This window comes from Podarcis erhardii (assembly GCF_964252035.2).
Source record: "Podarcis erhardii genome assembly, chromosome: 4".
NCBI lineage: Eukaryota > Metazoa > Chordata > Lepidosauria > Squamata > Lacertidae > Podarcis > Podarcis erhardii.
This window is the reverse complement of record NC_138508.1, coordinates 29,820,218-29,833,079: the sequence shown is the minus strand read 5'-3', so window position 1 is coordinate 29,833,079 and position 12,862 is coordinate 29,820,218. Positions and strand designations below refer to the sequence as shown.

General features: G+C 39.5%; 1 protein-coding gene across 2 annotated transcripts in view; it reads right to left on the bottom strand.

Moving 5' to 3' along the window:
* Positions 1-12,862, bottom strand: part of NBEA (neurobeachin) — a 350,651-nt gene that overhangs the window by 284,608 nt on the left and 53,181 nt on the right. For both annotated transcript variants that reach the window (XM_081860054.1, XM_081860055.1), the window contains exons 11-17: positions 7,377-7,485; positions 6,024-6,176; positions 3,862-4,030; positions 2,437-2,516; positions 2,250-2,312; positions 2,055-2,152; positions 355-447 (exon numbers count right to left, since the gene is read on the bottom strand). In XM_081860054.1, the coding sequence (XP_081716180.1) occupies positions 355-447; positions 2,055-2,152; positions 2,250-2,312; positions 2,437-2,516; positions 3,862-4,030; positions 6,024-6,176; positions 7,377-7,485 (765 nt within the window). The remainder of the gene's footprint in view (positions 1-354; positions 448-2,054; positions 2,153-2,249; positions 2,313-2,436; positions 2,517-3,861; positions 4,031-6,023; positions 6,177-7,376; positions 7,486-12,862) is intronic.

The window sequence follows — 12,862 nt, the reverse complement described above, 5'->3', positions numbered from 1 at the left end:
GTAATATAAAATATACTTTTGTTCCAAAACTAAAACAAATTCAGCAAGTCTCAATTTTACAAACTAGTAAATTCACTGAATTTAAAATTCTCAAATTTTATGACTTTACATAGCTTTTGACAGGATAAAATAGATTGCTATCAAAGTATTCCACAACTTCTACACTTTGGAATAGTGAGAAAGAGGAATAAAATAATAAATTAAATAAAAAGAGCTAAAAAATAAATAAATGACAAAACTATACTTTTTAAGGTTAAAAAAAAAAATGTCGATTTTGAATGGAAAATTTTGTATCTCAGACCCTTTTGTTTAGTTGTCTGAAGAACATATTAGTAATTGAATCAGCGCACTTACTTATGACCCAGGTGTTTGAGAAAATATCCTAGCACCTTCAGTGCCTGCACCCAGATGCTCTCGCTTTTTGAGGCCAATAATTTATAAATCACTCTGCAAGATAAAATCAGACAAAAGTAGTCACTCAGAAAAATAATTCCTTTTTTGGGGAGGCACAAGTAAATCAAGACTATGAAGGCAATTTAAGCCCCTGGCCAGCACTGGTAGAGCTTAATGGATCAGAGTGAAGTCACCAAACCCTGCTGCTTGTGTTGACCTTGGTGGCTAGAGCAAAAAGAAAATATTTCTTTGCCACCCAAGATCCCAAGCTGGTACAGCAAAGAGGTATGAACCAGACTCACTGCTTGCACAGCCCTACCTTACCCCCTTGATAGCCCAACTGCAGTGGCGTAGCGTGGGGGGTGCAGGGGGGGCCAGCCACACCGGGCACAACATCTGGGGGGGCGTGCTCGCCGCCTCCGGAGTCACCGAAGAGCCTCGGGTGCAGGCTGTAGCAGAGCCCCATGTCTCGTGGAACCGACGAGCTGTGCGCGCGTCCGGGCTGAAGGCGTCCGGCAGGCAGCAGCTCTCAGCGCTCGCCGCGGTCCCCGCGCATCAGGGCCACAGAGGGCACGCCAGGCAGCCCCTCCTCACAGCCCCGCTGCTGCTGCTGCTGCTGCTGCTGCCGCCGCTGCTGCTGCAGCTGCTGGGCCATGTTGCATTTTCCTCGCCTCTCTGCCCTCCTCCTCCTCCGGGCAAGCGGCATCGTTTGGGCGGCAGCGCCAGCGGCAACTCGCCTCAGATCACCTGACTCGGACCCGCCGCCGCCGCTGTGGCTACCTTACCGTAAATACCCCAGCCCAGGCAGCAGCAAGAAGAAGCTGTCAGCGGCGGCAGGTTAGGGGTTGGGGGCGCAAATTACTTGCCTTGCCCCGGGTTGGGGGGCGCAAATTACTTGCCTTGCCCCGGGTGCTGACAACCCACGCTACGCCGCTGCCCAACTGACATATTTTCCACTGGCTATTGCCAACAGGGATACTGTAGGCAGCAGCTTTCATCCAGCTGCAGTGTGAATGGGTACATTGGGGCATTCCTCAATTATGGAGTTTCCTGCTGGTACTGGGTCAGCACTGGCAAGCAGGACACCTCAGCCTTATCCAAATCAATCACAGTGGTTCAGTTTACTATGAAAACCTTTGGCATGCCATACATTTTTACAGAAGCATCTTTTATTTGCACACGTTTCTACAATAAAAGCATACCATGCACACTTCTTTCACTTGGACTATGCAGGATATTATGTATCATTTGGTGTTTGTTAAGTTTGTGGTGATTTTAGCATATTCACTTTGACAAAGCTCTGTGGAATATTCAGAGATGATTCTCTGATTGTATGTAGTTGTTTTAACTTTGTTTTAAATAAAATTTTGAAGGAAAATGTCACCCACACTTATGGGTGTGTTTGTTACATGTTTTTTACTGCAGGGATATCACTGACTACTGTAATTTCTACCTGTAAAAACTGAATGAACCACCTGTACAGACATAAACTTTTAAACAGAATTTTTTTTTATTATTATTTTGAATTATTATACATTGGTAAATTCTGAATTATATGTCATGCATACTAATCAATTGCTATGATGCATTAAATCTATTTGAAGACACAGAATATTACATTTCTAAGGAAAATGAGAGAATATTATTATTGTTAATTTTACCGTATCCCATTTCGTTGATCAAAGGCAGGTATCATGGATGCCGGATGTTCAGACATTAATGCCACTAGCAGCTGAAGTACATCATGTATGTTTTCATCCTAAATAACACATAAGATATTAGAGAAATACTATTTCTGTGAAGTTAACACAAAATACAAGTTAAGAAATATATATTTTTAACTATTACAAGCTTACCTCGTGCATTGTTAGCAAATAATTTAATATACTTTGTAGTTCATCTTCTTTGACACCTCGATCCTACAGAAATGATTTAATTGATCTTTGTTACAATTTGACCAATTTGAGATTTCATCATCAAATAAGTTTTAACACCAGATGTTTATTGTCATTTGCTATGCCCAATAATATTTTAAAATGTTACCTTCAAAATCAGCTGTTTCAAAAATAAAAGCATGAATGCACGCAGTGATATGATTTCCTTCTGTGATGGCCGAGGACCTTCTGAAAAACATGAAAAGAGCAGCTCCAATGTAACATACACAACAATTTTAAGTGACTTCCACAATTTTTTATGTACTGCCATTGATTTGCACGTTTTAAAACTTCATGCATTAGGACACATCACAGCCCTAAAGGGATTACAATCTACAATTTGACCTAAAGGAGACAACAGAGAGAGGAGAGTGATGTGAGTGTGGGTAAACTGGAAAATCCACTTCAGAAATGCATACACTTAGTTTCTCTCTCTTAATTTCTCTCTGTTGCTCTAAATGGCAGGATTGAAACCAATGGCTGGAAATTGTAGGACATCAAATTTTAGCTAAACATTAGAAGAAATGCCCTAGTGGCAAGAACTGCTCAAAAGTGGAAACAGATCACTTTGAGAGCTGGTTGTCCCTCCTTTGACGGAAAGGTTGGCATTTACTCTGCCAGGAATGCTGTGGTTAAAAGATTCCCGAATTGACTGAGGGCTTGGAGGTTCCTTCAAACTATGATTCTATAATGCATCAGGATATAAAAGCAAATAATTAATAGGGGTGTCCCCACCAAGGCTCTGAAGCTAAGGATAAGAAGACAAAACCCAAGTGTATAAGTAAGGATTTAAGGAAAGTCACCACATAATCAAAACTATAGGATAGTGTGGAAAGATTTCTGAGGGATACAACTGGAGAGAAGAAAAACTTTCCCCCAATGGAAATAATGGAAGAGTAATTGGAGAACCAGCCAAGGACAGCAGAACAGAGACCTATGGTCATAGGGGGAGACAAGCAAGAGAGAATAATAAGCTATACTGAAGGGGATAACAGTTAAAGAAAGATAAGAACTGAGTAGAGACCACAGGAGAACTATTTAGGAATCTTCAACAAATTTAACATTGTACTGTGCATGAAATTAACATTTCAAAATAATACTACAGCATATCTAAAATGTGTAGTGTTAATATTCCTTAAACAAGGGGGATTCCTTTAAATGTTTTAACTTGCTAGCAACCAATTCACCATAATACTGTACTGGTATTTAAAATCTGCATCTTAAATCTGTTCCTGCTGTTTTAGTTTCTTCTCATAATTTAATGCGCTCTAAATTAGCTTTAGAAACCATATGTCACAAAACAATACTTCACATATTACAAATGTCCAAACTTCCCTTTATTCAAATTGTACTTGTGCTGCTAATTAAAAGCTTCCTACACAATCAATCAAAAGGAGAACATCAGTTTAAAATAGGCTTCTTACTACGAAGTTTCAGAGTTCAACTCATAAGAAAACTATTTTTAGCAGTGTAAATGAACATATTGTCACAATTATTTACAGACCCCTACTGTTTCTAAGTTTATTATGCTTACCCAAACCTTTAGGAGTAATGCCACTGCTATCCGCAGGATTAACCACCCAGTAGTAGTATTTCAGTGTGTGCATTAACTGTAATACTGTTCCTACTCTACGTATCGTAGTGTAGATTGTAGCAGTGCCAATGAATTCAGCAGACAAGTATGTATACAGCGAGAGCTGAACCTGAAGAATATTATAAAAAGAACACATGGAATAAATTTAATTTCTAATTTTAATTACACTGTAAATAAATCATGTATCAATTCATTTCATTTTTCTATTTATATGACCATAAGTCATTAGGGGAATTCAGAAGTGTAATTTTTCATCTCCGCCAAGCTAAGCAGTTGGCCCCTTATCTCTCTCGCCCTGACCTAGCCACTGTGATCCATGCGACGGTCACCTCCAGACTGGATTATTGTAACTCGCTCTACGTGGGGCTGCCCTTAAGACTGACCCAGAAACTCCAGCGGGTGCAGAATGCCGCGGCGAGACTCCTTACGGGGTCTTCGCTGCGAGATCACATTCAGCCGGTACTATACCAGCTGCACTGGCTCCCGGTGGAGTACAGGATCAGGTTTAAGGTGCTGGTTTTAACCTTTAAAGCCCTATATGGCCTAGGACCCTCGTACCTACGGGACCGCCTCTCCTGGTATGCCCCACAGAGAAACCTACGGTCTGCAAATAATAACATCCTCAAGGTCCCAGGCCTCAGAGAGGTTAGGCTGGCCTCAACTAGAGCCAGGGCCTTCTCGGCTGCGGCTCCAATCTGGTGGAACGCTCTGTCACAAGAGACTAGGGCCCTGCGGGACCTGACATCCTTCCGCAGGGCCTGCAAGACAGAGCTGTTCCACCAGGCCTTTGGTCAGGGCGCAGCCTGACTCCCTCCTCTGGCAACCTGCTTAGAATCTTGCTTAATTAGTTGCCATTAATTTGATTTTAATTGATTTTTATAATGTAATATTTTTAGAATGTGTGAATATCTGATTGTTTGATTGTTGATTGTTGTTAGCCGCCCTGAGCCCGGCTTCGGCTGGGGAGGGCGGGATATAAATAAAATTTATTATTATTATTATTATTAATGTATAAAATAATTGATTATAAAAGTTACCTTTTGCAGATTGTAGCTCAACCTAAAGTAATCATTACACAAGCATGGTAGCAATTCGCAAGATAAAACAAATACAGAATGGGAAGGGAAAGAGGTTGGTTGTTTTTGTATATATATTTTCTTCCTAGCAAGTATCACAGATCTTGCTTTCATTAAAAAAAACTAAATTGCTAATAAATCCAGCCAAAATTCTGCTAACTTAGATATAGTCATAATGACAATTAAAAAAAACCCTCAGAACCCTCATCTGTATTTATTTATTTTACATGCTACTTCTCACATTTTTAAACTTAAGAAATCTGGCTCGAACAGCAGCTCTTTCCTTCCTTATTTTGAGAATTTCTAAGTGAGAAATGTGAAAGTTTGACACACTGCACTGCACTTTGGCTTGTTGTCCAATGAGAGAGCTGCACTGAGTGGAAAGGCTTGATGGGGGGTGTTTTTTTTTTTGCAAGCCTGGCTGAGTATGTTTATAATCCTCCAAGCAAATGAGAGTCCTGTGTCAGGGTTCCTAATTGTGAAGAGGAATTTAAGGGTTCTCAGCCAAACACATGAAGAATCTTGCTTCAGATGTTACCTTCAATGTGGAAAAATTAGTGGTGGAGTTGACACACATGGGGATACGAGGGGTAGGGTTGTCATGTGCAGCCCTGCCCCTTTCTAAACAAGCTCAGACAATAAAAGGATTTTAGTCTTCAGGGTATCTTGGGGAATGAATTTATAGATTTTCATTTTTCTAGACTATTCAGAAGTAGTCTTGAAATTTTGAAATTTCTATATGAGAAAAAAACAAGCCCAAGTTACTAATATGCTACCGATTTTATACTACATATAATAGAATAATCACTCTCATATAGGGAGTGTGTGTTTGTTAATAAATTTATATTTCACATTTTGATAAAATTATCAGGGTGGATTACACTTTTTAACATAAGTTTTGTTGTTGTTTTGCTACTTAGATTGAGCCACAGTGGAAGCCCATTTGATTATTTTAACACTGGTGATGCTTATACTGATGAATCAACAGTGTAAATAAGGACTTTATACAACACACTATTCACTGACCTTTGCAGGAGTATGTATCCAAATAGCAGGGTTGAAAAGGATATGATCACATAATTGCTTTAATAAAGGTGCTCCATGTGAGAGGCCATCCAAATATTTTGCAAAAGATAAAAACTGTTCCAGTACAGCTCTTGTTATATGAACTCTGGATGACTGAAGAAATTAAAATAATTAAATAATGGAATTAATATAATTCATAGTTGTCAACATTGCCCTTTTTTTAAGGGAAATTCCCTTATTCCGAATAGGATTCCTCGCAAGAAAAGGGAAAAGTTGATATAATTCAGGTTTTCAGTTCATATTCACTTCTATATCTGTGCTGAAAGATATCGAGGGCTTCATATGTTATCTACACTGAAACACATCAGCTAGACAAATATATGCAAACTACTGAAATTAAAACCAGTAACTCATCATTCAACAATATTTAAGCACAAAACATATCAAAATAAAACCAACCAAATACCAACTAAACCACTCAGAATGCTGGCACCAAGTAGCCCCCAAAGTATTTCTCTGAATATGCAGTGCCTCTAGACCAGCAATTCATAAGAAATGGATGAAATAGCAAACCCTGGCACCTGAGGACAGATGAGAGGCCATTGGATGATGCCTTCCTTCTCCGCTCGTAGACCTCAAAGGTGGAGAAGGAGGTGTGCCACTAAGGGTTTCCTCAATGCAGAAATGTAAAATTTCACCACTATCAATGCTAGCTGCCAGAGGCAGCTGATGTAAAACAGATATGTAGGAATGGATCAGGGGAGGTCTTGTATCGGCAGTTCCCTTGCTCCCCTGAAACATCCTCAGAAGAGGCAAAAATGTATGCCAGCCCTAGAGCTGCCCTTATTTTGAGACCAATGGGACAGAATTTTTTAAAAGAAGCATGTACCTAGCAACAACAGAAACAAAAAGTCTGGTAGCTCTTGGCACAACCAGCACATCATTTCAGGTTTACTAAAGAGAGTAAAATAAAGAGAGTCTTCCCTAAAAGCAGATTTTTAAAAATGAGAGTTATCTGAGTTCGTGCAACTGAGGATGTGTTTACACTGAGATTTTAAACAAAACCATGTTAGTTCCTTACAGATGAATTTAAGGGTTTTTTATAGCAGCAATATTCTCACAAGACACAAAATACCATCAGCATAAAGAGACCTATACCACATGTATCAAGGCGCCAACTTGGAGTTCAAGTCTTCAGTAAGCTGATGGCTAAGTGACTAAATGTGCTCAATATATACCAGCCCAATATGAAATCTTTTGCATACAACAATTATGGTGGAGTTTGTGGCACATTTATTTAATTTCAATCTGTTCTGGGTAAAATATTGTTAAAATAATATTAATACAACTTACCTTTTCAAGGAGATAGCCAATAACTAGGAACCCTTTTCCACCCAGCATTTGTTCTTGCATGGCAACTGAACTCTTAAGAAGTTCCACCAAGAAAGCCAAGAGGGTAGCACTGCATATAAAGTACAGGCACAAATTAGACTGGAAGTGTTCCAGATTTAGTTTTTAGTGCTGTTAATTCCTATAAGCAGAAAAAACCACTTGCAAATTACCGTACCGTACATTCTTCTGAATATTTTTAAATACTGACACATTACAATCTTGCTCAAAACACAGTGCTCATCTGGGTCAATCCCTTATTTGTCAAGGACCGTCTGAGGTTTACATGATTAACAAATTATAGATAATCAGAAGGAAGCCTTGATAGGACTTGAGTTGACAGGACTCTGCCTGAGTGCATCATCTTGCAGGACATCCAAACAAACAAAATGTGATTGTCTAAATGCTTTTCTTTTGGCTTTGGAAGAGTCCTACTTGTGAGTGTAAGACAACACTGTGTAATATCACGAGTAGTACTGACACATTCTAATGATAATCAAGGCTTGACAACTCAAATGATGTCAAATAAAAATCAGTACCATCCTTATAGGTAGGAAGGGAGAAACTGAAGGCCTGTCATAAAGATGAAGGAAAATCTGTCAGCTTCCAAGTACTTTCTGGCTAAGTTTACATGTAATGACCATGGTTTGCATTCTCCTCCCCCATCTGCTCCAATTTCTGGTTGAGGTAGACCATAGTTTACGGTCATATCCAAATTTGCCAAAGCTCAAATGGAAACCACACTTTGAAGTGAGATTTCAATTCTGGTTTGAAGGCAAAATACAGTTTGGACAAATCACGTTCTAGATAGTTCACATGTAATGACAAAGTCAACTGTCATTTAAAAATAAATGTGACATTTCATTGTTTTAATGAATGTGGTAAGCTACACTGAGGCGGTTTTTTAACAGAAAGACCAGATATAAATATTTTAATAAAATTAAGGCTCCCTTTAAATGAGCATGTATTTAGCAAATTTCTTAATAAATGAATAAATACTAATATGAAAAAATGATCAGTTTGCTACAGGAAACAACAGGTATATCCAATGTTAGTCATACTCAGAAAACACTTGTCTACTGATTCAAATAGGTCTACTGCAAGTTTGATTTAGTTTGATATTACCCAATAATACTTCTTTAACTATCTAAATCGAGCATGCTATGTGAGCTGGATAGCTCAGTTGGTTACAGCAAGCAGCTAATAAAACCAAGGTTGCAGGTTTGATCCCTGTAAGGGACAGCTGAATATTCCTGCATTGTGGGGGGTTGGACTAGATGATCCTAAGGGTCCCTTCCAACTCTATAATTCTATGTTTAAGATACTTTCCTCTATTCTCAAAACCAAACAGAGTACTTGCAACAGCAGACAATTAAAACACAACCCAATTATACTGACCTACACCTCATTTATAATGATACAAAAGCTACCGACAGAAGTAATGCCACATAGTTGTTACACAAGAGCCACACCAGCATAAATATACTCAGTGATTCAAAGGCTAACTAGGTAAAGCAAAAAAATCAAGCATGAGTCAATAGTGCACCAGATCTCATCTCATTCATGTGTTTGCTAAAACAACAATGAGATACAAACTCTTTACTGACCAATGCAAATCCCAATCACCATACAGCAAACAAATAAATAAAATTGATGGAAAGTTTCAATTCCTATTTTCCCATTCTTTGTGCCATGCTAGTACATTTGGACTAAAGACAGGGTTACTTTTATGAATATTCTGAAGAAATGCGTGTTTTAAAGGTTAGCCATGTTATTATAACAAATTATCTTTCCCTTGCACAGGCAGAAGCAGACTTTTGTCACAGAGTGGTGTGTATGGAATTTCTGTCAACTCTCCATCAACAGCCCACTGCACCACATGCTCCACTATTGCAAATGGGCTCCACTGACCATAAGCATCAGCTTTTGAGAGAGCACTGTGGGCTACAAAGCCCTGCTCCATGAGTAAAAATGGAAACGTTTGAGGAAATTAAACAAATCCAATGGTTTCTGGTTGAAAAATGAATGGCAGTGTGTGTAGAGTGAGCAGGGGGAAGTGGCAGTTTAAAACAACACCTGAGTGCAGAGAGAAGGGAGTTGGGAAAGAGGATATGCATTAGCACCTGCATTGTCCCATTCTCTGCTATTTCACATTGTTAAAACCGGTTTTCTTTTTCTTTCTTTTTTAAATCAAACCCTCACTGTCCCACAGCCCTGCTTTGCTCAAACCTCTGCCATTTTAAAAACCACCATTTTCAATTCAATGTCAATCCACCCCCACTTTACTCAAACTGAGGGGCACTGAAAGGGAAAAAAATATCCCTCTTCCATTCTTCAGCTGCTTCATGTGAGAGAGATAAAGCATGTGGAGCTCTCAGATGTTCCATTGTACCTTGCCCCAATGTATTTCATTCTTGGTACCATGTGTTTTCTTCAACATGAAGTCCCAGATTCAACAGTAATTTAGAAGAAATACTTTATTAACAAGTAAATGCCCATATATGTACCATATCCATAAACTGAACTGAACTTTCTCTAACTGAAGAAGTTTATTGACAGCCTTGCTCATAAGATTCTTCTAACATATATCAGCATGGGGTTGTGCTGCAGAACAGGAGAAAAGGGGGGAGCATGGAAATGCGGGGGGGGTGATCTGTGTGCAAAGAAGAATTGAGAAAACTATGGAGGAGAGTGGAAGGGGGAAAGGAAGTGAGGGTAAAAAGGGTGATTAGTCATTATGATTCGTGGGAGTAGGGAGATGAAGGTCACCATGGACAAGGAGTAAAAGTGAAAATAGGAGTGCAAAGTGGCGCTGCAGATTAGAAGAGAAAAGAGGCTTCAGAAAAGGGGTGGGGTGAAAAACAGGCTTAATAGTTTATGTGGTGTGAAGAGTAAGCTCCAAGGGCTTAATATGAGGAAATGGCAGAAGGCAAGGAGAGGGGGAGCCCCTAATATTTTACTCAATTGTTATACTTTTATACCACTTAGCCAACTGTGGTCTCCAGGCAGTTTACAACACATTTAATTGTGCAAACTAATAATACATTCCCAACTATGTCAATCCTTTATATCATAATCATATTTGTTGCTATGACATTCTCAAAATCACCTTAATCAGTACATCTCTGCTACACATAAAACTGCATCAACCTATTTCATTATCTACACAAGATTTAAAAACAAGACACGAATTGGCTATGTAAATTTTTGTCAAGTCATAAGAGCATTAATTTGTGTACTGCATTCTCTACCATAAATGTGGAATCCCAAACTGTGTACAGAAACATAATCCATAAGAACAAGTATTAGTAGCTAATAAGACTGAAATGCTAATTGATCAATCTGATTGACTGAATTCTGTACTCAATTAATCGGGAATTACACTTTTATCAACCCATGAGTCAGTGTTAAATACATATGCACATGTAGGCACATTTGTGGCACCTGCCTTTTTGCAATGTGAAAAGCCTGAAAGAGCCACCAGAAGCAAAGTGGTCAGAGGTGTTTCATACCAGTATCACTTCTAGACACAGCAGAAGTGTCTAACTGGCAATCTCATCAGCAGACTTATTTACAGTCAGGTCACTGGCACCTTATGCCAGCTCAGTCTGCATTGCCGATAGCTAAAGGAGATGTGCCAGGCAGCAAAAGCAGGATGGGCACCCAGCATTGAATGAACTCTTTGCAGATGCTGGTGAAGAAGGGAACCCTCAGTTTCATGGAATAGAAGGAGAGAAACACGACAAGGGCATGCAACTCTTTGAACATGGTGCCTTGAGGATGCACAGAGAAGGAATAATCTCGGATGTATCCGGCTTTCTATTGTTGGGACGCTAAATCAAGTGTAACTCTGTTATGAGCCAGTTTATATGTTCTTTAAAAGCTACAATGGTCAACAATAAAACCTCTATGTACAGGTGCAGCACCTCTTAATAACATTCACGTATACAAGTTCATGAAAACTTGTAAATCAAACTAATGGACTAACTCAACAGAATCAATTAAAATTTCCTTAATCAATAAGCAGTCCTGTAAAACAAACATTTAAGGCTGAGAAACACAAATTAAAGTGAAGGCAGAGAATTGTCTTGATGAATCTGACTAAGGTGCATTCTAGTCCTGTCCATTCTGGTACAGAGCATACCCTATTCATCTCCTACATAGGGTACTCCAAATATACTGTTTCAGAACATTAATTCATTTTTTTTTGTCAGAACTAATAGTGGCTGATTGAAGAATCTACCATCAATGACTCATCTTTTAAAAAAACAAGTCAGAGTGAATTTCATAAGTTATTTATGCATTGCACAAAATATCAAAAGCTGTGTTATAAAACAGAGGAAATATTTATGTACATATGTATTAATAATTTTATAGCTTTACATCACATAAAGATTTTCTCCTACACCATCAACATCGGAAACAACTTTGCTGGAGATTGGGAGATGGCACATGCAGTCTACCTCCATATTCTATCGAAATGTCATAATATTCAAATATTGAGATACAGCAAACAAATAACAGGTTACCGTATTTTTCGTCCCATAGGATGCACCTAGCTTTTTTGGGGGGGGGAATAAAGGATTTTTTTTCTTTATTTCCCCCCAAAACCAGGTCGGGGAACAGCGGGATGGCGGCGCTGCACCTCCCCGCTGTCCCCCGAGCTTGTGGGGCTGGCTGATGTCTGCCCGAAGCGCGGGGTGCGCTGCTTCAGCGCACCCCGCGCTCCGTGCAGCAGGCTGCTATCTGCAGCCTAGGGAGTTCCCGCAGGGCTCCCCACGCTGCGGATGTCTGCCCAGCGGGAGGGGCGCTCTGCTTCAGGGCGCCCCGCGCGCAGGGCGGCAGACTGCTACCTGCAGCCTAGGGAGCCCTGCGGGAACTCCCGCAGGGCTCCCCAGGCTTGCTGATAGCTTCCTGAAGCCTGGAGAGCGAGAGGGGTCGGTGCGCACCGACCCCTCTCGCTCTCCAAGCTTCAGCAAAAGCCTGTATTCACCCCATAGGACGCACACAGATTTCCCCTTCATTTTTGGAGGGGGGAAGTGCATCCTATAGGGCGAAAAATACGGTATGTGTTATCAATGGATCCAGTAAATATACTTTTATATTACTTGAAGGGAGATGATGAAAATGTGGACCTTGAAGTGGTTTCTATTCTTTTGATCCCAGCAAAAATGTCAAAAGCCAAGTATTGGGGAGAAATGGTTCTTCTTCCTTACTGATTTTTTTTAGAGTTTGGAATACTACTGTTATAAATAAAATTATACCCACACTGGAGAAAATATAATGTTTGAGAATGTTTGTAAAGAATTGGCATATATATCTATATATATCTATATATATCATCTATCTATCTATATATATCATCTATCTATCTAATCTCTTTAGGGAATGATATGTTCACTTTTTTCTCTGGTTTAAAGCTAAAAATTGCTTCTCTTCTCTTTTATTTA